We start from the raw sequence: 27,927 nt of genomic DNA, 5'->3' as shown, positions 1-27,927 counted from the left end.
TCTTTCGCCCACTTACTTATTGGGCAGTTGTTTCTTTGAGGATTTGTTGTTGGGGGGTTTAATTTTTTGAGTTCCAAGTATATTTTAGATATGAGACCCTTGTCCGTTGTATGGCTAGTAAAGATCTTCTCCCAATCCATGGGCTTTCTATTGATCTTGCTAGCTATGTCATTTGCCCTGCAGAAGCTCTGCAACTTTATGCAATCCCATTTGTCCAACCTTTCTTTGATTTGTTGTGTTTCCGGGTCTCTATTCAAAAAATTTCGGCCTGAGCCAAGGAGACCTAGGGTTTCTCCTATTCCGTCCTGTAATGTTTTCAGAGTGTCTGCTTTGACTTCAAGGTCTTTGATCCATTTGGAGTTGATTCTGGTGCAGGGTGATATATAAGGATCTAGCTTTAGTTTTCTACATGTAGTTAACCAATTTTGCCAGCACCATTTACTGAAGAGGCTGTCTTTCTTCCATTCTATTGTTTTAGCTCCCTTATCGAAGATTAGATGGCTATAGGTCTGTAGGTTCATTTGTGGGTTTTCAATTCTATTCCATTGGTCCTGAGGTCTGTTCTTATGCCAATACCAAGCTGTTTTGATTACTATGGCTTTTGCTTTGTATGTCCCTCCCCCACAGTATAACCCCTGCTTTCACTATATTTGATGTCAGTATAACTTGTGGAGGATATGGGGAAAAACCAGTTGTTTAAGGATACAGGTGGACCTGTTGCAACAATGAGAAGTACAAGTTGTCATGTCCAAAACGAGCTTTACAACGTCGGTGCAGGGGGGGGGGGGGAGGGGGAAGGGGGAGAAGGAGAAGGATTGGGATTGGGGGGGAGGGGGGAGGCTGGGAAGGGATGTGAAGGGTAAACCAAAGGAGGAGGCTGCAATGCTTGGTAAGAAATGTACGCATTATCCTGCCCATGTAATTGTAACCCCTCTGTACAGTATGTTCACAAATAAAATAAAATAAAATTTAAAAAAAAAAAAAGAATGCTAAGGAGGGCCTCCTGGCCAGCACTTGTGAACGCTGAGCATCCTCCTCTGTTACCACTGCCTAAAGCCTTGCAGGTTCTATGGGAAGAGGAACTGCCCCAGGGAGGTCCAGAACCTGGCATGCCCTGGTGGGCACTTCTGCCAGGTCCTCTTCTCTCCCTGTTGCCTAAAGCTGTGACTGTCACTCCCTTGGTGTCTCTGGGAAGAGGCAGCTAGTGAGAAATGCTCGCTCATCTTGCAGAGTCTTGGCATCTCTCCCAACATGTTCTTATTGGCCTGATAGCCCTACTGCTTGGCAGGCTCCCACATCACATTCTAGTTATTGTTGTTTCTTGGCCCCCTTCTGTCTGGTCCTGTTCTTGGTCTTAATTAACCCATGAGCTCTGTACTGCATGGCACATCCGCACGTGGGGGCATGTTCAAGACTTGTTTTCTAGCATCCTGCTTCATTTGCAGTTTTGAAGGGGCTGGAGATAGCAGTTACCTAGTTTGGTCACTCTAGGTTTCAGGATCTATGCAATGACTGTCAATGGCCTTGGTATTACTTTAGTATAACAGATTTCTTTCCTTACCACATTCAGAGTGGAAGTTTTTCCCTAGGAATGAAACTCATATGCTCATATATGAGGGGGTACACAAGAGTTTAAGCAAATGAATATACACAAGTAACCAGCTAAACAGATGAAGTGCTGTTTAGCTTTTGATTCAAATCCCTCTCTTCTAGGAGGCTGTGACAGCCATGGCTAGATCTGGCTGAGGACATCATCCCTATCCTGATTCTTTTGGCATCTTCTTTCTTTATTGTCTTATTTTGGCCTTATTCTTTTGGGGGAGGGTGAAGGGAGTACTGAACTTGAACACAGGACCTCAAGCTTGCTAGCAAATATTCTACCATTTGAACCATGCCTCTAGGCTAGCCACTTGGAACATTTTAAGAGTGTCTGTGGCCCTGACATTCCCCCACCTGTTGATTGGCCATTAGGCAACAACATTGACTATGTAAATTTGGCTAAGATTTTTTTTTACCCTTGTCAGATTTTTCTACCTAAGAAATATAGGAAGAAAAACATCTATATTCATTTATTGTACCCATTGTCAAAGCAAAGGAAATGATTCTGAGCATGTCTAAACTTTTCAGAAGGAAAGTGTATATAAGTAGGACTAGCTCCATTGTAAATTGCCCTGGACAGAATAAAGGAGTGTATTGGCTCTCATAACTGAAAATTCCAGAGTGAGCTGCAGGCATAGTTCGTTCAAAGAACTAAATTGTTTTTCAAATACTGGGCACTGGTGGCTCCTGCTTGTAATCCTATCTACTTAAGAGGTTGAGATCTGAGAATTTCAGTTTGAAGCCAGCATGGGCACAAAAGTCCATGGGACTCTTATTTCCAATTAACCAGCAAAAAGCTGAAAGTGGAACTGTGATGCCACTGAGCTGTGGCTCAAGTGGTAGAGCATTATCCTGAGCAAGAATAAAAAGCTCAGGGACTGTACCCAGGCCTTGAGCTCAAGCCTCAGGACTGGCAGACACAAAAAAAAAATTGTCAAGAACTTTCTTTTCTACTCTATCCTCGATGGCGGAGTTCTTTTCTGGCATACTTTCCCTATATGTTGAAAAAAATTCCAGAGACTCTAAGTTTTAGGACCTCAGAAAAAGAGATTTCTTCTAGTAACCCAACCAGTTCTTGAGAGGACTTCTAGCTTGGATTTCTTGGCCATCCCAAAGGGTGGGCACCATGTCTATCCAGCTTGATTATTTGCCCCCTGGCTCCCACAAACCTCTCTTGAAAGCAGGGAAGAGAGGAACAGTTTCCACACGAGGAAACGCAAACCAAATAACATGTCTACTCTAAGAACTATGTTAGTCTGAGCCATTAATATTACCTCTTTTTAAATATATTTTTTATTGTAAAGATACTGTACAGAGAGGTTATAGTTACATGAGTAAGCGAATGAGTATACTTCCTATCGAACATTGTTACCCCCCCCCTTTGTTTTTCCCCTAAATATTACCTCTATCAGGACTTTAGAAACAGGAGATTATTTAGAACCTCTACTTAATTTTCCAGTCTTGAGTCCAGTGGAAATTCATCAAGCTTTAATGGAAAATATATGGGCTCATTTAATGTTCACAAGATGTTTAAGACAAGTACATTTCCTCTGCTTTCACTGATAACAAAAGCTAATGGTTCTTGAGAGGTTGTCATCCCCTGAGCAATTCTGTAAACTATCTATAGCTCATACAAATTCTATGCAGTGCTAAAGTTATTAAGGCTCTTTAGATGGCAAGCAACAGGAACAACTGCTAAATCAAGAGGAAATGTACTGAAAAGATTATAGAACCTTGTGGGTACCTATCAGAGGAAGAGTTGAACAATCACAACTTGGAAAAGCAAAAGCCCATTCTTGTCGGATCCTGTAGGTAGCAGGTGAATTTGGAAGTGAATCTAGGGCATTCCTAGTAGCTCCTGGTTCCTATTATCTCTCTCCCAAATAGCACATTCCTGGGAGAAAGGATCTGATTGGCTTATCCTGAGCCATACGTATCTATTCCTGGACCAGTCAGGTTGCAGGACCCTGCAGGCCAGATATGGCCATTGGGAGTCCTCATATTTAGATAGGAACTGTTCTCAGAGAAACAGATTCAGTATGTATCAATTATCCAAAGGGTAAACCCATAGTTTTATCATTTGGGATCATGTTATACTGAAAAGTGACAACTGGAGAGCATTTAAGAAGGGAATTAAGTGCGAAGAGTTTAGGCACAGCAACAAGGGATGTTACCATACCAGACCTGAAAAGGAAAGAGGAAGTGATGGCTTTTAGAACCTATGGGAGAACTGTAAGAAGAAGGCCTGAAAGGAGCTATTGGTCACTGGTGAAGGACCACCAGCAACCCTTAGCAACTAGCCATGTGGTATCCATCATGCTTTCATGGAGATTATATGGGCCAAGTTTCATTCTCCTTCTACCCTCCCCATTTTTGAGGTACAAGTAGAAGTCAGAGGGCTAAGGAGTGCCTGCATATAGTCTCCTGGGACATAGGTCAGGGTAGAGGAGGTTGGAGAGTGGATAGAGAAAGGTAAATAGAAGTCAGCCCAAACAATATATCCTAATTTATGAAGGAGATAATGCCTTCTTCGGCTTTACACAGTCAATTCAGGAAAAGACTTTGGAACCCGTAGTTTAGATCATTATGTTCTATCACTTCGCAGATGAGGACACTGAATTCAGACATCAGAATGATCCCATACTGCTCACTTTGTCTCTCTGGTTCCCTTTTAATGGCACCTTTCAGCTACAGCAGCAAGAGCCTCAAGTCTAGCCTCCTCAGATTGGGCAGGAAGACTCAGACTTGCTGGTTTCCCTCCAGGTCCTCCCCCTGGGAGTCACAGAGCCATGTGATTTGATTGAGACTTAAATTGTACTTCAATTAAGCCTTTCTTCTCTCAGCCCTCAGGGGAGCACTCTCAGGCCTGGACCACACATTGTGTGATCTAATACCATTAGATGCCAGTCCATCTCACATAAACAGGCCCATTAGCGCCTCATCTGTCTGGCCATGTACTTTCCTGCCACTACTTGGAGCCAATCAGTCATGCAGAGGGAAATGTCATTAACAGTAATGATGTTTTCCTTGTGGCCTTATTTCCTGTTCCCTAATTCTCTTTCTATTTAGCTAACCTCTGAGATCTGAAGAGATGGGCTGAATTCAGGGTAGAATGGAAATAAACAAGAAAGGTAATTTCTATCAGACATTTACTGTATGCTGAGTACTGCACTGTTGGCCATAGATTATCTCACTTTACCTTGTCAATCAGTGTAGGAGGTAGGCAATACTTAATTCCCACTATATAGATGGGGAAACTATAGCTTATAGGGGCCTAAGATGACATAATTAATGCCCAGATATCCGTGTGTCCTTACAAAGTTCCCACGTACCTTGCAGCTGAGTTTGAGCTATGTAACTATGTGTGGCTCTTTAGATGGTAGAAATTGTGGTAAGTGTCATTTTGGAATGTAGGTAGAGCCTGCTGGCACTATCAGAACTCTTTCTCCCTTTTCCATGGTTCTAGAAGCCACATGGCTCTGTGTGACTAGATGTAAACAAGCAGTTCTTTTTTTTTTTTAATTTTTTTTTGGGGGGGGTCCAGTCATGGGGCCTGAACTCTGGGCCTGTGCGCTGTCCCTCAGCTCTTCAGCTCAAGGCTAGCTCTCTACCACTTGAGCTACAGCGCCACTTCTGGCTTTTTTCTTTTTGCTTATGTGGTGCTAAGGAATCGAACCCAGGACCTCACGCATGCAAGGCAAGTGCTCTACCACTGAGCCACTTTCCCAGCCCTGTAAACAAGCAGTTCTGCTTAGAGAGAGCCATGCAGTAGTTACCAAACCTACACTGAAATGGCATCACACGTGAGGAGATACACAATGATGGGTCTATTTATTATCACAATATAGCTTATCAGTCTCTGAGTAACAAAAATATTGTATTAAAATAGGTATTAGTACATTGAAGTATGCTAGTGCTCTAACAACTTAATGGCCTAGTGACGTGTTAGGAGGGAAACCAAAGCTGGACACTGGCAATATGTCAGTGCACGTTCTGTTGGGCTCAAATGTTACCAACGTTCTAACTTGGGAGGCAGACTCTGTGTTTATATATGTAATCTCTAGAAAAAGAAATTAAAAAAACAGAACAATTTGTACTGGCTATTTCTACATTTGTCAAGTATTATTAGAAGATGAGCTCAGAATAGAATTGGCCAGAGACTTTCAGAATGGGTAAAAAAGTATTTAATTGTATGCTGTACTTGTCCTCTGTATTAATACTTGTACTCTGATAATGACAGACCATTGTTGAAAGAACAGAAGACCCAAGAAGAAAAGTATTCCAGTTAGTATTCATGAGTATGAAGATAGCATTGCTAAAATGACAGTTCTCCCCAAATGATCCATGTTAATATAATTCCTATAAAAAAAGTCTCAGCTATATTTTTTGCATAAATTGTTGAGCTGTTAATGAAATTCATGTGGAAATGCCAGGGCTTCAGAATCAAAACTTACAAAACTCTAATACTCAAACTACACAAAAGAGTGACTAAAGGGCATTATATTCATATATGAAGAGATAACTATTATTTTATAAATTGTAAACATTCTTACAAAAGAAAAAGTGTAGTATGGCACCGGGACAGATATATCGACCAATAGCATAGACTTGTGAGTCTGGAAATAAACCCATATGTTTATTGTAGTCAACTGATTTTCAACAAAGATGTCAAGATCATTCAATGGGAAGAAAACATCTTTTCATCAAATAGAGTTGAGAACAATGGATATCTGTGCAAAAGAATGAAGTTGGAATACTAGCTCACACTGGATGCAAAATTTAGTTGATCAATGACCTAAACTTAAGAGCTAAAAGTATATAATATCCTTGAACAAAAACATAGGCATAAATTTTCACATCCTTGAATTACGCAATGATTTGTTACATATGATGCCAAAAGAAAAGTATGCCATCAAAATTTAAGGACTCATTGTGTTTATGTGTGAAGATGGTATAAGAAAACTTACTGAAAGCTGTTGAACAATAGGGAGGTAGGGAGAACTGGAAAGAGAAAGCAATAGATGAGGCTAATCTAAATGATAATATATGTGAATTGCCAAGAACCCCTTTGTACAATTAACATGCACTGAAAAAAAAAGAATCAAAGGAAGTAAGCTGAGTGGGTGTGTAGGTGCCAGTGGGAGTGTAGAAGGCAATGAAGAGGGCAAATGAGAGTGAATGTGGATGAAGTGTTTCAGATGCATATATATTTCATGGATATCCAGTAGTCTTGTATGATAATAGAATGCTGAAACCTGTTGAACTTGTTTAAGAAGGGAGGAGGGGGAATGAGGGAGAGGGATGGAGGAGTTGAGTTTGATCAGGGTATATTTTATGTATGTTTGGAAATGTCAAAATGAAAACCTTCTCCTTCTACAACTAATATATGCTAATAAAGACTCTTCGAAAGTAAAAAAAATTAAAGGATCTCAAAGTATTTCAGAGGCACTTAAAAGAAAGTGGAAAGACAATCTGCAGAAGAAGATAAAATATTATTAATCTGGTATGTGTATATATATCATCTGTGTATCATTCTAAGCCTATGATAAAAGCTTAGTATCTAGAATATCTAAAGAGCTATTGTAACTTAACAATAAAAGGAGAAATAGCATAATTTAACAATGAGCAAAGGATTTGATGGCTATTTCTTGAAATAAGATATACAATTGAAAGGGAGATGCAAATCAAATCCACAGTGAAATACTACTCCCTATTCACTAACAAAGAAAGACAAGAAGCCAGGTGCCCATGGCTCACGCTTATAATCCTAGCTACTCAGGATGCTGAGATCTGAGGATCAAGGTTTGAAGTCAGCTTGGGCAGGAAAGTCCATAATACTCTTATCTCCAATTAACCACCCCAAAACTGGAAGTGGCACTGTGGCTCAAATGGTAGAGTGCTAGCCTTGAGCAAAAGAGCTCAGAGACAGCACCCAGGCCCTGAGTTTAAGTCCCACGACTGACAAAATAAAAGAAAGATAACAAGTGGTGATGAAGAGTTGGAGAAATTGGAACATCAGTGGAATGTCATGGTATGCCACTCTGGAAGAAAGACTGAAAGTTTCTTAAAATGCTAGAGTCTCTATATGATCTCTCAATTTCATTCTTAGGTATATATCCAGGAGTGATAAAATAAACATAAACAATAATATTATGTAGACATGTTCAAACAGAATTATTTATATTGGCTCAAAAGCGGAAATAACTCCTACGTACATCAACAGATGAATAAACAAATGGTATATCCATACAAAGAAATATTATCCAGCCATAAAGTAAATGATTCTTATTATAACCTATATAAACCTTGAAAACATTAAGGTATATGAGAGAAACAAGACCTAAGAGGCCATATATTATATGATTTCATTATCTGAGATCTCTAGAATAGGCAATCCATACTACAGACAGATAATAGATTAAAGATTTCCATGGGGTAGGGAGAGTGTGAGAGACTGAGATTGGGAGGATCACGGTTCTAAGCCAACCTGGGAAGAAAAGTCTGAAAGACTCCCTTTCAGTGGAGGGAAATTATACATGGTAGCATGTGCTTCTCATTCTAGCCAACCATAGAAAGTTTAAAATGAGCAGGCAGGGAGAGTGTGCGTGCCTTGGCAGAAAGCAAAATTCTATGTCAAAAATGATCAACAAAAACCAGGAATGGAGGCATGCCTCAGTGATAGAGTGCTTATATAGCAAGTATGAGGTTGTAAGTTCAAACCAAAAACCAAACCAAACCAACAAAAATTCAGTCAGTACACACACATACACACACACACACACACACACACACACACACACACACACACACACACCAATAAAATCTTATGTATTTAGCTATAAGCATTTTGTATTGTGTGACTTAGTTTTCTGTTACATAAGTGTATTTAATACATATTTCTGTTTCTTCTGAAAACAGACATTCAGTAGTCCTGTATTTGTTGTATCTTTCAAGAGAAAGTGATTATAAAAAACTATCAGAAAAATAACAGTAAGTTAGGACACACTATAATTTTTGCAAGAACTGTAAACAAAGTTTTAAAAAGGACTAGAGAAAGGCCAGAACATTGAGACCCACAGAACTGGAAGGATCGCAGCTTCCAGTTCGTAAATGCCAAGAGATGGGAAGTCCAAAGGAAGGCTTGGCACGACAAAATCCCAGGTGACTGACTAAATGGAATCGTGAAAACATCTGATTAAAGTTCCTCTGGCTGGTTCCTCGGTGACTGAAAACGAGTCCTGGGGGCAGAAAGGCAAAAGACAAAACAATCTGAAAACTCTATTTTCCAGAAGTAATACTGAGCATGGTTATTAGCAAACAGAATTGACTAGATACAAAGAAATCAGAAGCTCTCCGATTGTTTTGCAGAAACAATTGCCAAAGAAGCCACAAGCTTGTGTAAGAAAAACACACATCCATTAGTTAAGCCTTAAAGCAACCTCTGACAGGAAGTGGCGCTCCTCCCTAAAATCCCTTGGCTGCTGTGGCCATTAGTTTTAAATAATAGCCTTAAAGGTTTAAGTTTCTTTCTAGGCATTGCCTTTGTGGTGTTCTAGGCCACACTACCTCCATTCCCAAGTGGTGGCTGAAACCTGCATGAACCTCCAAGTAACCATTCAGAGGACAGCCACACAGCAGGGCTGCCTGCTTTGCACTAGCTTGTGATATGAGCAAGACACATAATTAATGTTGAATACTGAGATTTCCTTCCTTCCTTCCTTTCTTTTTCTGGTACTAGGGCTTGAACTCAGGCCCTTGCTTTTGCTCAGCTTGCTAGCTCATCCACCTTGGTGGTGGCAGCTTCCTCCCCACCCCCTCCCCTCCTTCCTCCTCCTCCCTCTCTTTCTCCTCTCCTCCTCCTCCTCCTTCTTCTTTTTTTTTTTTTTGCCGGCCATGAGGCCTGAACTCTGGGCCTGGGCGCTGTCCCTCAGCTCTTCAGCTCAAGGCTAGAGCTCTACCACTGGAGCCACAGCGCCACTTCCGGCTTTTTCTGTTTATGTGGTGCTGAGGAATCGAACCCAGGGCCTCATGCTTGCAAGGCATGCACTCTACCGCTGAGCTACCTTCCCAGCCCCTCCTTCTTCTTCTTCCTCTTCCTCTCCTTCCTCTTCCTCCTCCTCCTCATCTCCCTCTACCCCACCCCTCCTCTTCTTGATTTGTTAATTGAAGATGGAGATACTGGTATGTTTCTCCCAAGTGGGCTTCAAATTGTGATCCTTAAATCTCAGCTTCCTGAGTGGTTGGATTCCAGGCATGAGCCATCAGCCCACAGTTCACAGTCCCGCAGTCTCTATTCTTCCTTCTTCCCATCCTCCTATTCCAGAGCACCCAAAGCTCTCCCATTTTTTCTTTGAAGAGAAATAAAAGGAAGGATAAAATCAAAGATCAAGTCCTTCTTTTCACCAACCAAAGCATAGTAAGACATGGAGGGTGGAGATGAGGCTATAGGCAATTGATAGAAGGTCAAAGCAGCCTTCCTAAGCTGAGAAGTGTTATTCCAGAACTCAGACTTGTATTTTTATTTTTTGGCCACTTATTTATAAGCTGAGATTTCTTTAAAAAAATAGCACTACTTTTAAATTTCACTTTATTATTGCATGCATGTGTGCGTGCATGTGTGCGTGTGTGTGTGTGTGTGTGTGTTTCTGGGATAGAACCCAGGGCCTCACACATACTAAGCTGGTGCTGTACCACTGTGTTACAGCCCCAGAACACATAGTCAGATATTATTATTGACTTTATTTCATTTGTTTTAATGCCCAGTTCCCTATTTTTCTTACTAGTATCAGTCAGTTGTACAAAGGGGCTGTATTTTAATGTGTGGATACGATGTATCTTGATCAGACTTACCCCGTCTCTCTTCCTCATCTGCTCCCCCTTCCTTTTTAAAATTCTTTACACAATTGAAACTTTGCTCTTTTATACTAAAATTTGCTCTTTTATAGTTTAATTAGTCCTATTATAAGCATTTACTATATTATTATATGATCATGATAAACTTTTGGGGAGGGATACACATCTTTTATGTGTTTATTTTTCTATGTTCTTTTTAGAAACACAAAGGTCAGTCCTCAGGGGCATAAGAAGGAGGAGAACTCCCTGACAAATTGAGTTGTGTGACTTCAATAAGACTGAAAGCTGAAGACAGAATACTTCCATGAGGCGACTGCTTGGAAAGAACTGTTTCTTGCCAAACTATTCCAGAGCTATGGTCCTGCTGGGACAGCCTGGGGCCTCGGCACCAGGACAGATTGAGATGCATTTGGATGTGGGTAGCAGTCTATTTACAGAAGGTTCTGGGAGCCTCCTGGGAGACACTCAGCCTTGGAGGGGGAGGCTGCAATGAAAAATGACTCAAAACTGGGCAATTCTCAGTACATGCCTGCTCTGCTTTGTGCTCTCCATAAGAATGACCACAGGAGACAGGAGTGGAGGGGGTAGGTGGTAATCCTTCCCCCTCCTGGTGGGAAAACTCTGGGAAACAGACTGAACTCAGTTGCCTAAGCCATGAGCTGGACCAAACTCTCCTGGCCTGGAGCAGGAGGTTGGAAGATCTCCACCTTGGACTGCCTCTGGACCTGGCTATAACTTCAATGATCAGTCTACTAGCAGTCACCAGCTGAAATAAAGCAAAGGAGGTCAGAGGGCAAAGGTGGTGACCATTTGCAATGCTCTGAGGTCTTCAGCTGAGGAAAAGGAGTCTATGGCAGGTGTCTATGGCTATCTGGTTCACCAGGAAGCTTGTAGTAAGAGATAGGAAGACCTCCCGCTGAGGGCTACCCTCCTCTCCTTGGGAGGGGCCTAAAGAGACCCTGGAAGAGGGCTGTGAGGAGAAATGTCCACCAGCCCTATAGGAGCTGGCCAGGCAACCTAAGATCAGTAAATAAATACGTTGGAGTCTGGCTTGTTGGGTGGCCTGGCTGTGACGGGCATGGCTGCTCTATTTGCCTTGCTCCTTCAGGTCCCAAGAGCCACAGGCTTGTTGTCACCAGCCCTTGAGTTGTGCCTAACTCCTCATGGCTTCTCTATACCTTTGCAAACAATCCCTCTATCCAATTAGTTACTAAATCAGTTATTTTCAAGTTGCCCTGAATTAAATTACCTTCCACTAGTGACGTCTCTAATAGTCCCTTTATTAAATTATCACTTAAATTCTTGATTCTAATATAACATATTATCTGCTTGCTGCTGTCCCCCTAATGATAAAAAGGCCATTCTGTCCATTGGAAGGGCCCCCTGGGACTCTGGCTCTCAGCAACCGCTCTGGGGATGGAGGGTAGGGACAGGTTTGGTGTGTATGTGTGTGTGTGTTGCTCCTGGGGCTTGAACTTAGAGCCAGGGTACTGCCCCTGAGCTTTTGTGCTCAAGGCTAATAATGCTCTACCACTTGAGCTACAGCTTCAGTTTAGGCTTTTTGGTGCTTCACTGGAGATAAGTCTCACGTCTTTTCTACCTTGGCTGGCTTTGAACTCCGATCCTCAGTTCTCAGCCTTCCACGTAGTTAGGATTACAGGTATAAGCCACCCACATCTGGTGGGACAGGGGTTTTGAGGGTGGATGCCTTGCACAGGATAAAAGGTAAAGTCGTAGAACATCACCCTCAGCAAGGGGTCTTCCTATCTTCGTTGGAAATCTCTGGCAAAAATTAGACTAGCCGTCGGGCTGGGTGAGATTAGATTCTCGGGGATGGGTGATAGGTAGCATTAAGAAGCAGGAAAGCTACAGTGAGACCATAGCCAGATTGCTTCCGCACTCAGATCCTTCCTGCTTGTTCTCTGGACTTAAGGCCAGGGTCTCAGGGAGGATGAGTAGTTACTGTTAGAACCCCCTGAAGATGGGGTGGATATCTCTGTAACTCCAAAGGAAGAATAGAGGTGCCTACAGAACAGCTCTAGGGGTGAAGACAGTTCATCTAATGGCTTTCAGAGGGTATTCACAGGAGAGGAATGCTTGAGAGAGACAGGGCTGGAAGCACTCAGAAAACACAAGGGGCTGGGGAAGACTGGGCATGAAGAATTTTAAAGCAGGTCTGTTATAAATTTATGAAATGCTGGAAAAATGACAGGATTTTGGAAAAGTTAATTTTTTTTTTAAATAACACTACCCTGGAGCACTCAATCTGGTTTTATTTACCCGGGCCATGTGGTACTTCCTCTAAATGAAGTTAGGAATTTATACACATTGAAAAAACTGAAATTGTATTGTGTAAACATAACAGAATGTCCAGTCACAAATATGTGAAAAAAAAATAAAGTAGTGGGAAAAAATGAATCAGGTATTGTTCAAGTGATTTTTCCCAGGATCTTTGCACATGCCATCTCCAATGTCTGGAGGCTTCTGCTTCCTCCCTCCTTCAGAAGGTCAGGTGCTAATGTTAGGCTTTGATGGGGCACATGTACTTTTTCTTCATGGCTCTCCCACATCTGAAGGTGGGCTTCTGCTGGGAGTTTGGCTATTATCCTAGTAACAGTGGGTCTATGGTACCTTCATTTCTCTGTGTAAAGATATGTTTCTGAAACCTTGCTAGTAGGAGGGAGTGTGTGTATTCACATAGTACCTGCAGATATCAGAACTTCATAAGGAAGGATTGTGAAGACTTGGATCCGATCAAAGTTCCTCCCACAGCTCTTTTGATTTCTCAGAAGTAGTCAAAAGGTCTTCTATCAACTCAGAGTATTTGGGTCTTGCAGTGGCTAATAGGAATATTATGGTACACAAGGCCAGCTTGGAGAAATGTAGGTGAAGGGTGAAGGCCTCTAAACTGTGCTGTCTTGATAGTTTTCTCTATTCTCTTTGGTGAGAGATTCTAGGCCTGGTGTAACATGAGCCAGGAAACCAGTGGCAGCCATATTCAAAAAGGAAAGGTGTGCCTTGGTAGATTTATATTCAAGGAAAGAAATACTAATGTTAGTGATGGTACAGGGCAGCCTGGAATGGCCAATGACAAAGGTGATATAATGATTGCATTAAGAGATATTTGGAACAAATCTTCAAAGAAACAACTGCCCAATAATAAGTGGGCTAAAGACTTAAAGAGAAACTTCTCTGAAGAGGAAATAAGAGTGGCCAACAGACACATGAAGAAATGCTTAACCTCCCTAGCCATAAAAGAAATGCAGATCAAAACAACATTGAGATACCACCTCAACCCCAGTTAGAATGGCTATAATCAAGAACTCTAATAACAACAGATGCTGGAGGGGATGTGGACAAAAGGGAACCTTACTGCATTGTTGGTGGGCGTGTAAACTTGTTCAACCACTTTGGAAAGCACTATGGAGGTTCCTCAAAAGACTTCACATAGAGCTCCCCTATGATTCAGCAATCCCACTTTTGGGCATTTACCCAAACGTTCACAAACAAGACCACACTAAAGCTACCAGCACGACTATGTTTATTGCAGCCTTACTTACCATAGTTAAGATATGGAACCAACCCGGATGCCCCTCAGTAGATGAATGGATCAAGAAAATGTGGTATATATACACAATGGAATTCTATGCCTCCATCAGAAAGAATGACATTGCCCCATTTGTTAGGAAATGGAAAGACTTGGAAAAAATTATATTAAGTGAAGTAAGCCAGGCCCAGAGAAACATAGGTCCCATGGTTTCCCTTATTTGCAATAACCAGTGTATGTCTGAGTCAAGCAGAAAAGGTCAGATAAGTTGATGTTAGGGAAATGAACCCTAAGATATGTATTCAAATGTTTTTTTCTTTCATGAGATTGTTTCTAACACATTTATAAGATGATTTCTTTGTTGCTTTGTATGTCCCTCCCCCACGGTATAACCCCTGCTTTCACTGTATTTGATGTTGGTATAATTTGTGGAGGGGAAGGGAAAAAACAAATCATTTAACTAGGGATACAGGCGGATCCATTGCAACAATGAGATGTACAAGTTGTTATGTCGAAAACAAACTTTACAACTTTGGTGGGGGGGGGGGTGGTTGGAGGAAGACTGGGGGGGGCGGGAGGAGGATGGGAAGGGATGGAAAGGGGAAACAAAGGAGGAGGCTACAATGCTTGATAAGAAATCTACTCATTATCTTGCCCATGTAATTGTAACCTCTCTGAAAAAAATAAAAAAAGAGATATTTGGAGGTCAAGCAAGGTGTTTCACACCTATAATCCCTAACACCTGGGAGGTTGAGATCAGGAGGATTGTAGTTTGAGGCCAGCCTGGTTAAAAAAAATGTGAAACTCTCTTCTCAATAAACAAACCAGATATGGTGGTTTGTGTCTATCATCTCAGATACACGAGAGGCCAAAGATAGGGGGATCACAGTCAGAGGCTGATTCCAGGTAAAAACAATGAGACCCTAATGGAAAAATGATTAAAGTCAAAAGGACTAGGGACATGCTTAAGTAGCAGAGCACCTGGCCTAGCAAACACAAGGCTCTGAGCTAAAACCCTAGTACTGCCAAAGGAATTAAAAAAACAAACACAATGTTTCACCCATGCCTTCTTCCTATGATTCTCCATCCCTTTCTCCTGTGTGCCTCGTGAAACATGGACATGGGTGAAGATTCAGCTGTTGGCTCTTCCTTAGCCAAAAAAAAAAAAAAAAAAACTTCTAATTTTTATAAGCATGAGGGCCAGCCACATCTGAGGGCTGTAAATCAGCGGCTGAAAGGAGTCTGCTAGATTTGTGGAGAAGCTCATAATTTTCAGCTTCTGAGTACTGAAAAGTTTTCCATGTCTAGGCTACTTCATTTCAGGTCTCTGTTGAACCTAATCCCAACTAATCCATTGGGAAATATTAAATTATTGCTACACCACAAACATTCAATTGGACTGCTTTATTTAGAAATGATTTTTTTTTTTTTTTGCCATAGGTGACTGGAAGTTAGGTTGGAGCGGGAACTATCTGGAATCTGAGGTAGATGAACTATACAGATGACCAGTCCTGGCCTTGTGTGTGTGTGTGTGTGTGTGTGTGTGTGTGTGTGTGTGTGTGTGTGAACAGTTGACAGGTGATAGATCTCAGTGACTTCTGACTTGTTTCTCTTTCCAAAGACTTGTCCTTTAGACGAGTTGTTATGGGAAGCGTTGGCCACACTGTGCTGTTTGGGACTTGTCCAGTGTTCTCTAATTTCTGAAGACCTGAGTGGAACTCTGTGTCACAGTGACCCATGGGTCCCAGTTCCTCATTACATTGCTATGCTTTCCCTGGTGTTGGTCTCATGGACCAGGAAGGAGTCTTCCTGCCCTTTGCCCATGGTCCCCAGCAGCTCTGCATCACTGCCTGAAGAGCTGAGGGTGGTTGGAGAGTTGGTAAAGGGCCAGCTGTTCGGCCTTGTCCATGCTGATGATGCAGGCAAGCAGTGGGGATCACATTAGTTGTGGGCTAATGTGAGATCACATTAATTGTTTTTCATATTCAAGATTTTTGTATGTTTGATATATATAACTATATTTAATATGTGTATGCTCATGTACACATGTGTATGCATGTGCCTATGTTGGTACTGAGGCTTAACTCAGGTCCTTGTGCTCTTGTTTGGCTTTTGCAACCAAGGCAGGTGCTGTACTACACCTCCATTTTGTGCTTTTTGCTGGATAATTGGAATTAAGAGTCTCATGGACTTTTTTTTTGCCTGGCTGGCTTCAAACCATGGTCTTCAGCTGGGCATTGGTGGCTCACGCCTGTAATCCTAGCTACTCAGGAGGCTAAGATCTGAGGATCACAGTTCAAAGCCAGCCCAGGCAGGAAAGTCCATGAGACTCTTATCTCCAATAAACCACCAGAAAACCAGAAGTGGTGCTGTGGCTCAAGTGGGACAGTGCTCACCTTGAGCTGATGAGCTGATGGACAGTGCCCAGGCCCAGAGTTCAAGCCCCATGACCAACAACAAAAAAAACCAAAACCCCAAAACCAAAAAACAAACAAAACAAAACAAAAAAACATGGTCTTTAGATCTCAGCCTCTTGAATAGCTAGGATTATGAGCATGAGTCACCAGTTCCTGGCTTTCAATAATTTCCATACAGAAAAACATATATAAGGTAAAACTTGACATTTGAATCATTTGATATGTACAATTCAGTGTCATTTATTGCAACTGCAACATTGTATACTGTGTATTGTATACTTTTCATTAAGGTTTTGATTTCCTGCAACAAATGTTGTTTTTTTTTTTTTTGAAATTTCTTTTTTTTTATTGTGAAAATACCGTACAGAGGGGTTACAATTACATGGGCAAGATACTGAGTACATTTCTTATCAAGCATTGTAGCCTCCTTTGTTTCCCCTTCCCATCCCTTCCCATTCTCCTCCTGCCCCCCCCCCCAGTCTTTCTCCAAACCTCCTCCCCCCGCCAAAGTTGTAAAGTTCGTTTTCGACATAACCACTTGTACATCTCATTGTTGCAATGGGTCCACCTGTATCCCTATTTAAACGATTTGTTTTTGCCCTTTCCCTCCACAAATCATACTAACATCAAATACAGTGAAAGCAGGGGTTATACCGCGGGGGAGGGACATACAAAGCAACAAAGAAATAATCTTATAAATGTGCTAGAAACAATCGCATGAAAGAAAAAAAAAACATTTGAATATATATGTTAGGGTTCATTTCCCTAACATCAACTTATCTGACCTTTTCTGCTTGACTCAGACATACACTGGTTATTGCAAATAAGGGAAACCATGGGACCTATGTTTCTCTGGGCCTGGCTTACTTCACTTAATATAATTTTTTCCAAGTCTTTCCATTTCCTAACAAATGGGGCAATGTCATTCTTTCTGATGGAGGCATAGAATTCCATTGTGTATATATACCACATTTTCTTAATCCATTCATCTACTGAGGGGCATCTGGGTTGGTTCCATATCTTAGCTATGGTAAATAACATGGCAATAAACATAGTCGTGCTGGTAGCTTTAGTGTGGTCTTGTTTGTGAACGTTTGGGTAAATGTCCAAAAGTGGGATTGCTGGGTCATAGGGGAGCTCTATGTGGAGTCTTTTAAGGAACCTCCATAGTGCTTTCCAAAGTGGTTGAACAAGTTTACACTTCCACCAACAATGCAGTAAGGTTCCCTTCTGTCCACATCCCCTGTCCACATCCCCTCCAGCATCTGTTGTTATTAGAGTTCTTGATTATAGGCATTCTAACTGGGGTAAGGTGGTATCTCAGTGTTGTTTTGATTTGCATTTCTTTTATGGCTAGGGAGGTTGAGCATTTCTTCATGTGTTTATTTTTTTTTTTTTTTGCCAGTCCTGGGGCTTGAACTCAGGGCCTGGGCACTTTTTTTGCTCAAGGTTAGCACTCTACCACTTGAGTCACAGCACCACTACTGGCCTTTTCTGTTTCTGTGGTACTGAGGAATCAAACTCAGGGCTTCATGCACGCTAGGGAAGCACTCTACCAGTAAGCCACATTCTCAGCCAACAGATTCTTTGTTTTTTGTCAATCGTGGGGCTTAAACTTGGCCTGGGTGCTGTCCTTGCACTCTTCAGCTCAAGGCAAATGCTCTATCTCTTGAACCACAGCGCCACTTCCAGTTTTCTAGTGGTTTATTGGAAATCAGAGTCTTAGACTTTTCTGCCCCGGCTGGCTTTAACCGAGATCCTCAGATCTCAGCCTCCTGAGTAGCTGGGATTACAGGTGTGAGCCACCGGTGCCTGGCTCAGCCAACAGATACTTTTTTTTTTGAGGGGGGGGGGGGGTCCGGTCGTGGGGCCTGAACTCTGGGCCTGGGTGCTGTCCCTCAGCTCTTCAGCTCAAGGCTAGCGCTCTACCACTTGAGCAACAGCGCCACTTCCGGCTTTTTTCTTTTTGCTTATGTGGTGCTGAGGAATCGAACCCAGGGCCTCATGCATGCAAGGTAAGCGCTCTACCACTGAGCCACCTTCCCAGCCCATCAGCCAACAGATTCTTAAGTAGAATTCTCTTCCTCCTCCCAGAGGTGTTTATCTTCAGTGAGATCACAAGCTCAATCTCCAAAAGTTGAGGAACTTAAAAAAAAAATCCTTCCCTGTATTTCACTAATGTTGTTCCTAACCATGATCCTGCTTAGTGTACCTCTCAAGTAGTTGAGATTATACCTGGGTCTAAATACCTAGTAATGAAGGCACTGGGCATTCTGAGCTGCTCTATAATATCATTGACCAGTGATATTAGTAGTTCTTTTCTTACATATAATTTCATGAGGGAAACTGTGGCTTTCTTCCAGTGGCCCCTGGTGGAATCCACGGGGCTATGGATATTTTGGATGTTTTTGGTACTGGTGAAGGACTAACGGTAGCCAGCCTTCCAGAGCTTTCCACTCAACTCAGATGCCAATACTGTGGAGAGGATAGCTACATATTCCTTCTCCTAGTTTGGCCTTTCACTGCTAATCAAACCAGGCATAGGGAGGAATATGGCCTGGGGCTGGAATGTCAGGAGGAGCCTTGGGAACTGGTGTCACCTAAGGAGAATGCATGAGCATAGGGGTGAGTTGGGGTGGGATGGGGGGTAGCAGGCAACAGAGTCACTGCATCTCCAGGAGACAAAGGTCTCCTGGCTTTGTCTAAGTTATGCTCTGTTCATCTACCCTGTTTTCAAAATTACAGGAACTACTCAGAATCAGGAATCCAAAGGCAAAAGATTGTGGGGAGGGGGGAGGGGGGGAGCGAAGGAGATGGCCTGGGGGAGTCTCACAGTGCCAGCTAGGCTGTGTGAGTGTGATTCCCATCCAGAAGTCATCACATTTTACCAGAAGAGAGGACCAGGGCCAGACACCATTCTGGAGGGAAGGCAGAGACAGCAGGCCCTTCTCAGATGGGGAAGGGCTGCCAATCCCCAGACTGCAATGTAATTAGAGATACCATATGCCTGTCAGACAAGTGGGAGCATTAGCCTCCACCAAGCTCTCAGACTAGGAAGAAGGCATTTTGTGGTTTTCAGCTATGGGCCGAAGGCCTCAAATCCTCCCTTACAGACCCTCCTTTGCCCCAGTGCAGAGAGGAGTAAGGGACCTAAACCCAAGGTCCTCAGTTGCCCATGAAAGACTCAACCCAGACTCAACCTTCTCTTGAGCTCTCTCATGATCCCCCTCTTTGCCTTCCACAATCCTGAGAGTATGTGGCAGGTGACTAGTGCCTAGCTCTCATGCTAATGTCCAAAGTGCTCAGGATTTATTACCTCCTTTCTAGAACCCCATTTCCCAAAAGGAGGAACCACTTCTTAACAGTAAGGAGACCACAATGCCTACTGTCAGTCAGACTCCAGCTTGCTCAGGTAGGCTGAGTGCATGGAGTGAAAGCTGGGAGGAATTAGGTCTAACTGCATCAGGGTGGGCTCTGATGGCCTTTCGTGCCAGGGCTGGGACAACTGTCCTGGGTACTTTCCTTTCAGCTACTGTGTCCTCCTGCTGTCCTATTTTTGCTCTGTTGTCAGACCATATACCATGGTTTCATCCTCTTAATTAGTAGCAGTCCCCTTGGCACCCCATGTTGGAGAAGAGCTGTACTGAATGGGCACTGGTAAAGCACTCTTGGAAGCAGAACCCTTCCCAGGCCACCTCCTGTAATCCAGGAGATTGTAAAAAGAGACAGAGAAACTGGGTATTTGGAGAGTGCCATGCTTATCTTGAATGGTGGTTGTGTGTGTGTGTGTGTGTGTGTGTGTGTGTGTGTGTGTATGTGTGTGTGTGTGTACTAGGGCTTGAACTAAAGGCCTAAAGCTCTCACTTGAATTTTTTGCTCAAGGCTAGTGCTCTACCACTTGAACCACATCTTCAAGTCTAACTTTTTGCTGGTTCATTGCAGCTAAGAGTCTTATAGATCTCTCTGCCTGGTCTGGCTTTGCACTGGGATCCTCAGCTCTCAGCCTCCCAAGTAGTTGGGATTATAAGTGTGAACCACTGGTGTAAGGCTCTGCCATACTTCTTGATGATAATACTCAGGAAGAGAATACTTTCTGTGATCTACAAAATAAGGATATGTTCACAGCAGTGAGTGACTTCTTCAGCAAAAACTGTTGTGGATTTTATGTATGAGCGTAACACTAGTGGGTTGGCTGCCCTTTCTGGAATACAAGGCAGAGGGATGACATGTGAAGCTCATTAAGGCTTCATCCATTTACAAGTTACAACAACTTCTAGTTGCAGCTAGAAGGGTGCAAACTACCACAAGATGTGAATAACATGGATTATTTAAAAAACGAATGAAATATTTATGAAACTTTATAATCAAATGTGGAACAACACTGAAAATCTTTTATAGGATTCAGATTTACTGATTATCTCAAGGCAATGAAGTTGCAAGTTGTGGAATTTAAAAATAACTTTTGTTTCAGGTGGTACTGGGATTTGAACTCAGGGTCTTATGCTTACCAAGGAAGCATTCTACCATTTGCACAACATCTCAGCCCCTTAAAGAGGAATTTCTTTAGATAAAGGGCAAAATTTCGCTGGCTGTCAATGTGACAAGAGTGCTACCTAGAAGAAAGAAACACACACACACACACATACTCTCTCTCTCTCACACACACACACACACACACACTCTCACACACACATGTTCTTACTATGTCCTTTCAAGTAAAGGTGACAATTTAATAATGAATTAAGAAAATAATCATGCTTTAAAAGGTTATAAGATGCTGGCATTGGTAGCTCATGCCTGTAATTCTAGCTATTCAGGAGGCTGAGATCTGAGGATTACAGTTTGAAGTCAGCAGGGCAAGAAACTCCCAAAGACTCTCATTTCCAATTAATTACCAAAAAGCTAGAAGTAGAGCTATGGTTCAAGTGGTAGAGTGCTAGCCTTGAGCAAAAAAGCTCAGGAACAGTGTCCAGGACTGAGACGAAGCCCTAGGACCATACATACCCATTCATGCACACACACACACACACACACACACACACACACACACACACACACACGTTATGGGGAAGCTGGTGCCAGTGACTCAAGCCTTGAATCCTAGCTACTCAGGAAGCTGAGACCCAACATTCTGGTCTGAAGCCAGCCAGGACAGAAAAGTTCAAGAGACTCCACCTCCAATTAATCAGGAAAAAAATAAAGCTGGACTGGAGCTGTGACTCAAGTGGTAGAGAGCCAGTTGTGAAAGAGGGAGAGTCAGAAGCCTTGAATTCAAGCACCAGTACTGGCCCAAAAAAAGAGAAACAAAAGGTCATGGGGAAAGTATCACATTGAAAAAAGGTGCTTGGACTGTCTCATTATGTGATGTCAGTGCTGACATAAAACATGTCAGTGTCACCTTCACCCTTCACAGTCTGCAGAATTAACATCTGTATTAAAACCTTCTTACAATCTTAAGTTTAAAAAAGTCCTATTTGTTAAAAATATTTGCAAGAACAATTGATAAAAACCTCATTGAAAACTCTGGCTTCGTGGGCAAAAAAGAGTTTCCTGTGGAATTTCACAATTGCAGAATTGGTAAAGGGGATTTAAACAGTGAGAATTGTGATTTAAAACTTGCATTCTATATTTTTGTTTGTGTGTGTGTGTTTCTATGTAGCTGTCATTTTAAGATAAATAACAACAATGGCCCCTAGTAGCAAGCATTGACATTAATTGAATTTAGAAGCGTACTTTCTCATCTCCTAAGATTTAATAAACCTATTTTAGCCATGTTGTGACTATATAGGTGATTGTAAACAATTTTAAAGTGAAAAGAAAAGGTGTATTGTTCCATTCACGATAAGTAAAATGATTGAAAATGGTTGATTGAGCACTGATGGCTCACTGATCACCTGTAGTCTCATCTACTCTGGAATGAGTTTTGAGGATCAAGGTTCAAAGCTACCCCTGGCAGGAAAGTCTATGAGACTCTTCTCTCCAATTAATCACCAAAGAGCCGGAGGTAGAACTGTAGCTCAAGTTTTAGAGCATTAGCTTTGAGTGGAAAAAGCTAAGGCCCTGATGTCAAGCCCCGGCACTGGCACATATACAAAAAAAAAAATGAAAATGATTGTTTTAACTCTTATCACATCCTTTTATGGTATTTAGTGTGCTTTTTTATTATATATTAACATAGTCTTATAAACATACCATTTATATAAAGAAATGAGTTATAAATATCAGGCTATGAGGCAGAAGGAATAGAGCTTGGTGGTTAAAAGGACAGCCTTGTGAAAGTGGATTAATTACACCTGGCTGGCTGTGCTCACTAATAAAATGAATGCTTCCTTCCTCCTACTTGAGGACTAATCCGGCAAAAGGCTCTGGGAGTGAAGGGTGGGTGGCTCCCAAATGTGGCCTGGGGAGCGGGTCTTTGCCAAGACCAGAAACACAGGAGCAGGTTCTGGCACGTTCTTGGGGGTGGAAATTAGAGAGTTCGAATATGGTCGTGTTTTCATAGGGTTAGGAATCTCTGGTGGAGAAAACCCCCCCCCCCCGCCCCCTCCTTCCTCCCCCCCCCTCCTCTGATGAGGTTCAAGAGTCATTAGCAAGCAGGAGGCTGTTACAGCCTCGTGAGGGGGTGGGATCCCCAGAGTGGGTGTGTGGAGTGAGCTGGGGTGCACAGTGAGCCGCCCCGCCCTGGGCGGGCACAGTACAAGGAAAAGCCAGGCCTTGGAGGCCAGAGAGCCACAACAGGCACCCGGGTGTTTGTGATAGAGAGTGTGTGAGTGGGGGGTGGGGGTGGCGGAGGGGGGATCCAGGTGCTAAATTCAGAAACCTTGTGCTCCTAACATTCCCGGAAGGGAGGCGTGGTCAGCTGGGAAGAGGTGAGCAAGCCAGGCTGTAAGGCGGGCACCCACTGGCTTTGGCAACTAGAAGGTCATTCCGGACTCTATGGGGCGGGCACAGAAGCCAGGCGGCAGAGGGTTGGAAAACGAGGGACAGGGACCAGACAGACAGACAGACAGACAGACAGACACACACACACACACACACACACCTGGGAGAAAACGGATGCTTGAAGGCCGGTTCCACTCCAGGGAGTAAGTCACCTCTGTGTGTAAGGGGGGTCGAGACCACCGCCCCCCCATCCCCGAATCTTGCCTTGGGGACAATTCTAGCGGGGAGGGAAGGAGGAGATCCGGCAAACGTGAACCCCGCAGAGGGGCGGTGTTGTAACCCAGCTGATGGCGGCGGCGGAGGCGAGGTGCGGGGATCCCGGGTGGCATCTGTCCTGCGGTTGCGTCCCGGGCCCTCGCCGGGCGCGCTTCCGGCCGGGGGGCCTGGCTGCCGCCGCGCCCCGGTGCTTCTCCGGCTTCCCGTTGGCGGCGGGGCCCGGCGCCTCAGGTAGCGGCGGACAGGCCTGGTGGGCACCCGGTGGGGCGGGCGGGCGGCGGCGGCCCCACCGGCGCCCAGATAGGGCAGTGCCGGGGTGGTGCACAGCTCGCCCGCTCCTTCCCGCCTGGCCCGCCCCGGGGCTCTGGAGCTGGGGCTTCGCCGGGCGCTGCCGGGCTCGGGCTGGGGGCACCGCGGGGTCCCGCCCCGGCCCCGCTCAGGCTGGTTCCACCGCTCCGCAGCCCCCGCTCGGCGGCGCTCGCCGTGCGCCCTGCCCCGCGCGTCACCTGCGCTCCCAGCCCTGCAGCCGCCCTCGGGCCCACGGCATGGCCCTGTCCTCAGAAGCCGGTGAGTGCCAGCGATGCTGCACGGCTGACTGTGGGCCCCGCGCCCTGGGGCCCCAGCGGGGAGTCCTGAAACTCTGGGGTCCGAACCTCGGCAGCGCGGAACCCCTCACCCCACCACCAGCAGGCTCATCCGTGATTCCATAGACTCAGGCCTCCGTTTCCGGGGGCAGGACGCGGGGGTGGGAACCTGGATTCCAGCGGCCTCAGGTGAGGCAGCAAGCAGTACCATATTCCGGCTTCCTGGAGGCCTAGATTGAATCAGCAAAATTTAGGGAAATGAAGGGACACGCTGCCTCTTAAGCACCTGGACAAGTTTCTAGGTGCTAGAGATCTGACTGCTGTGGCCAGCTGAGTCAGATGCCTGCCTGGCTAGAGGCAAGGGCATGGCCAGGATGATAGGATCAGGAATACTTTGATACCCTATTCCCTGCCTCCAGCTTTCTCTGGGCAGGGGGAGGTGTACAGCCTTGCTCTAGGAGTCTGCTTTCTGCCCTTGAACTTCCTGGTAGCCTCTTTGCCAATAGAGGTGCTAATGGCTGGTGTAGGCTGGCAGAGGCCTCTGATGAGCCTTTGCGAGTCCTGAGTGCTCCTACTGTATGTGTGGCTGGAAGCTTTTTGAGGACAAGTGAACAAAAGGCCTGGGTGAAAGCTGGCAGCACGACTAGGAGAGAAGTCGGAAAGGGCCTGAGTCCTGTTGGCTACTCTGATGGAGGGACCAACATTTGGCCACCTTCAGGGAAAAGCTGACTGCAGCTGAATCTCCTAGGAGAAATTCCTCCCCTGGCAGAAGCATCAGTACTACTAAGTAGTAGTGGAGTCATGGAGCCTGGCAGACAGAGCCTTCCTCAGCTCCCACACAGCCTGGCTAACCCCGCCTCTCAGCGGTGACAGCAGGATTGGGGTGATTGGCCTGGCCTGGCAACAACTCTGAGGAGCCTCTCTGTCTCAGAGGATGGGGGATGGGTGCTGCCCTCTTCAAGAATAAAGGTTCTATGTGGTTGGGTTGCTGGGAGAGAGTGACTTCTCAGCCTCATCCTTAGCCCACCATTACTCCTGAGATCTTGGATAAGGGGTGGGCAGCATTTACCTACCTACATCAAGAAGTTCTTTGGGAGTCAGGCACTGGTGGCTCATGCCATTGCAGTTTGGAGTCTACCCAGGCAGGAAATTCTGTGAGACTCTTTATTTCCAATAAATTACTCAAAAAACTGGAAGTAGTGCTGTGGCTCAAGTGGTAGAGTGTTAATCTTGAGCAAAAAGAACTCGGACAGTACACAAGGCTCTGTGTTCAAGCGCCTAGACTGGCACATGTGCACACATAAACAAAATTCTTGGAGATTTGAAGTTTGTCTTTCTTTCCTTTATATTTATTGGATCACTTTTCAAATGGTCTCAAAACCAGTCGCATATCTGGATAATATCATGGGTAGATAGAACAGGCTTTGGGCTAAGCAGATCCTTTTTTTCCCCTAAAGCTCTTTATTGGTCTTCCTGGTCTACTAAGGGTTTTAATCTAGTTCTTCCAAGTACCTGCTGCATTTCTAAGACAAGAGACAATGGCTTTGTCTTCTCATACAGAGCATGAGGAACAGACTAGGGCTTAGGAAGGGTGGGCTCGGTTGGAGCTGGAGTCCTGGTTGTACACAGCCAGAAAGAGGTTCCATTCATAGAGGAGACAGCTGTTTCTTCTTCTGATCTTGGGTTTCCATTTCAACATGGCTGCCTTCTTCTTGTATCCTGGTAGGAACTATATGGTTCTTAATAAATAATGTTGAATAAGAGGATCCAGGGTCTATATGAAATGTCACATTCATTTTCTCAATTGAACTGTCGTTATTTGATTGTGGAGATAGTGGTGTTGACAGATAATACATTTAAAGCACATATTGCAAGCCAGAGATGAATGTAAGCACTTTTCGTATGCTAATTTGTCATGGCAACCCATGACATAGTAATGGGTGGTATTTTAATTACCCTGCTTTTATAGGAATAGAACTGAACTACCATAAAGCATAGACACTTGCCAAAGGTCATGCAACTAAGTAGCAGAGCAGGATTCATTTGAGCAGGGCGGTTGCCTATCTCTGTCTGCATCTGGTGAGGCCAGGAAGGCAGCTTTCTCTAGGCTGGGAAATGAAGACAAAGTGGAAGGCGTTGCCCAATGCCCATACCATAAGCTATTAATAGGTTAATAGGTGTTTTCCCTCACCCCCCAGTGTTGGCAGTAGTGGGATGGTCAAATATATGTGTTGGGCTGAACAAAGTTAAACATTTCTTTTTTTGGGGGGGGGCCTGGTCGTGGGGCCTGAACTCTGGGCCTGGGCATTGTCCCTCAGCTCTTCAGCTCAAGGCTAGTGCTCTACCACTTGAGCCACAATGTCACTTCCGGCTTTTTTCTTTTTGCTTATGTGGTGCTGAGGAATCGAACCCAGGGCCTCACACATGCAAGGCAAGTGCTCTACCACTGAGCCACCTTCTCAGCCCAAACAGATTTCTCTACTGCAAGACTTCTCAGGTGATCAATCAGTAGAAATTGTGATGAATCTCCACATGAGGAACTATGGGAAGCAGTATTTTCAGGCCATCTGTCCTTTTAGGTTCTAGGCTGTACTGTATTTAGACTAAGGCTATTGAGGATCTCATTCAAGGTGGAGAATAGAATTACTGAGTGCACTGGGCTTAGATCCACAGGTTAGGATACCCCAACTGCTCTCCTGTCCAACCGATCCTTAACATACCAGTGGAAGAAATCATGAATCCTCCCTTCCATCTGGCTGAACAATACAAAAGGCTGGATTATTTTCTCTTTTATTCTGTAAGTCCATTTAATTAATGAATACATATTACCCTCCTTCTAGGTTACTTGTAGCCTGCTGATCACACTGTTTATGAAACAGCTGTGTGAACAGGTGGACTGTAATCTCTGGGTAGCTAAAGCCCAGCTGAAGATCATGTGTCAATGGTGTAATCCTGTTCCGTGTTCATAAGAGTTAGGATGTGGGCTCAGCAAGGTACAGCCTCTTGATTGGACATGAGGAGATGACTCAGGGCCAAGACAGGGCTACAACTAGCCTCCTGGTAAACAACTGACCCATCCTTTCTGGACTCTTCTCCATGGGATTTTTGCAGCGCTACTGAAATAGCCATTTTGCTCATGATTATTATTTCCCAGACCCACACAGTTTGTGGAAGTCACTGGAGGCTGCCTGTCTCTTCTGAGCCTTTCTATTCTCAAGGGCACAGAGTTACGTGCCTGTGATTTTGTAATCCACTCTGCTTGGCCTCTGGGTGTCACTTGGGGCAGAAGGGCGGTGGAGTCCAGCTTTTGTTCCCGAGGATCTCAGACTGGAGGCCCATGTGAGCAGCAGTAAGAAAGGGATGGTGAAGGGTGGGCTTAGGTGGGCCAGGCTGAACTTCTGTGGGTGTAGTGGGGAGGGGTCCGGGAGAGCTTGCCAGTCTGCCTAGTTACCTGTGATGTGTGGCAAGAAGGGAAGGCCCAGGAGGGGACTGCCCTATCTGCTGTCCCCATCTGCCCCAAGGCCATCCCTTCCCCTTGAGTCTTATTTCTTTTCTGGGCAAGGAGGATGCGGTTCATGGGCCTTTCCTCTTTTAGAGGGGAAGGGGAGGGGAGGAGAGAGGGTGTTACTGGCAACTGGACGAAGAGCTTCCTGTTCTGCCTTCAGACAGCTTCAGGAGGGGTGCTTTTATGTGTCTGGTGGGTGGGGGGGGGGGGGGAGTCTTCTGAGAGGAAGTAGAGCTGGCTATGCCATTGAGGAGGAGACTTTAT

At 44.3% G+C, this 27,927-nt stretch overlaps 1 protein-coding gene across 4 annotated transcripts in view; it reads left to right on the top strand.

Annotated features, from left to right (window-relative positions):
- The first annotated feature begins 23,359 nt into the window (after positions 1 to 23,359).
- Positions 23,360 to 27,927, top strand: part of Ampd3 (adenosine monophosphate deaminase 3) — a 42,001-nt gene continuing 37,433 nt past the window's right edge. The window contains exon 1 of one of the 4 annotated variants that reach the window (XM_042691673.1): positions 23,360 to 23,501. Coding sequence is in view for 1 of the 4 variants with exons in the window: in XM_042691672.1 (XP_042547606.1) it covers positions 24,120 to 24,141 (22 nt within the window). In the remaining 3 variants the exon portion in view is untranslated. Of the gene's footprint in view, positions 23,502 to 24,069; positions 24,142 to 27,250; positions 27,508 to 27,927 lie in introns of those variants that run through there. The other 3 variants (XM_042691672.1, XM_042691676.1, XM_042691674.1) reach the window with 3 other exon arrangements.

Source organism: Dipodomys spectabilis, unplaced genomic scaffold (assembly GCF_019054845.1).
Source record: "Dipodomys spectabilis isolate Male_0828 unplaced genomic scaffold, ASM1905484v1 ptg000145l, whole genome shotgun sequence".
NCBI classification, from domain to species: domain Eukaryota; kingdom Metazoa; phylum Chordata; class Mammalia; order Rodentia; family Heteromyidae; genus Dipodomys; species Dipodomys spectabilis.
Note: the sequence above shows the minus strand (reverse complement) of the source record. Positions and strands in the feature narration are given on the sequence as shown.